We start from the raw sequence: 954 nt of genomic DNA on the forward strand, positions 1-954 counted from the left end.
TCATAATTAATGACTAACACTAACAACAGTATCCATACACAAGATGTGTTTGTTTTCATAGTTATAATTAATGATCCAGATTATAATACTGATTGGTATCTAACACAACAACAGTATCCATACACAAGATGTGTTTGTTTTCATAGTTATAATTAATGACTAACACTAACAACAGTATCCATACACAAGATGTGTTTGTTTTCATAGTTATAATTAATGACTAACACTAACAACAGTATCCATACACTATTTTAACACTTTATGTAAGCTTCAGCTATTAATAATTCTTACATTTATTTACAGAAATAGAAAAGTCATGTTACAATTTTATTTTATAAATTTTCCTGGTGTACTAGGCTGTTAGTTTAATTATATTAGTTCTGTTGAACTTATCTAAAAACTCTCAAATAGTGACCAGTTTCATAGTATCAAGTACTGTGAAATACACTTTAAACTAGATAAATTTTAGTTAACTCGTGCATGAGACAATTTCAAGAATCATAAAGCATATTTATTATAACAAAATATTTCATAACCTTTATTTTATTTAAGTCACGCATGAGATAACTTCAGCTGGAACTTAATTGCAAAGTGTTTTCATCATACAATGTTTCCTTACCTCTATTTAACATATCTACAAGTTCGATATCAGTCACAAGGGCTAGATGATTAGTAATTATGTTTTCCAACTCTCCCGATAAAGAATTCCAAGCACAAACTTTCCCATTGCGATGTCCAGTAATTATCCAGCTACCTGGAATAAAATAAGGTACAATGCAAAAAACTATTTGTAACATAAGTAAAAAAATTCAACTTGGTGATATTTTGTAGTATTAAGTTTGTTTTAACACTGTTTTTAATCATTTTGATTTACAAGAGATTCTAGCCTTCATCCTGAGAGTGAACAATAGAGCAGAAGAAACTGAATGTAGATATAACATTAGATTTGTTTAG

At 28.3% G+C, this 954-nt stretch overlaps 1 protein-coding gene across 1 annotated transcript in view; it reads right to left on the bottom strand.

Moving 5' to 3' along the window:
* Window positions 1-569: 569 nt before the first annotated feature.
* LOC111083563 (F-box/WD repeat-containing protein 7-like) overlaps window positions 570-954 on the bottom strand; it is an 8972-nt gene continuing 8587 nt past the window's right edge. The window contains exon 4 of the mRNA XM_022380163.1: window positions 570-754. Within this exon, the coding sequence (XP_022235871.1) occupies window positions 570-754 (185 nt within the window). The remainder of the gene's footprint in view (window positions 755-954) is intronic.

This window comes from Limulus polyphemus, unplaced genomic scaffold (assembly GCF_000517525.1).
Source record: "Limulus polyphemus unplaced genomic scaffold, Limulus_polyphemus-2.1.2 Scaffold10095, whole genome shotgun sequence".
In the NCBI taxonomy this organism is placed as follows: Eukaryota; Metazoa; Arthropoda; class Merostomata; order Xiphosura; family Limulidae; genus Limulus; species Limulus polyphemus.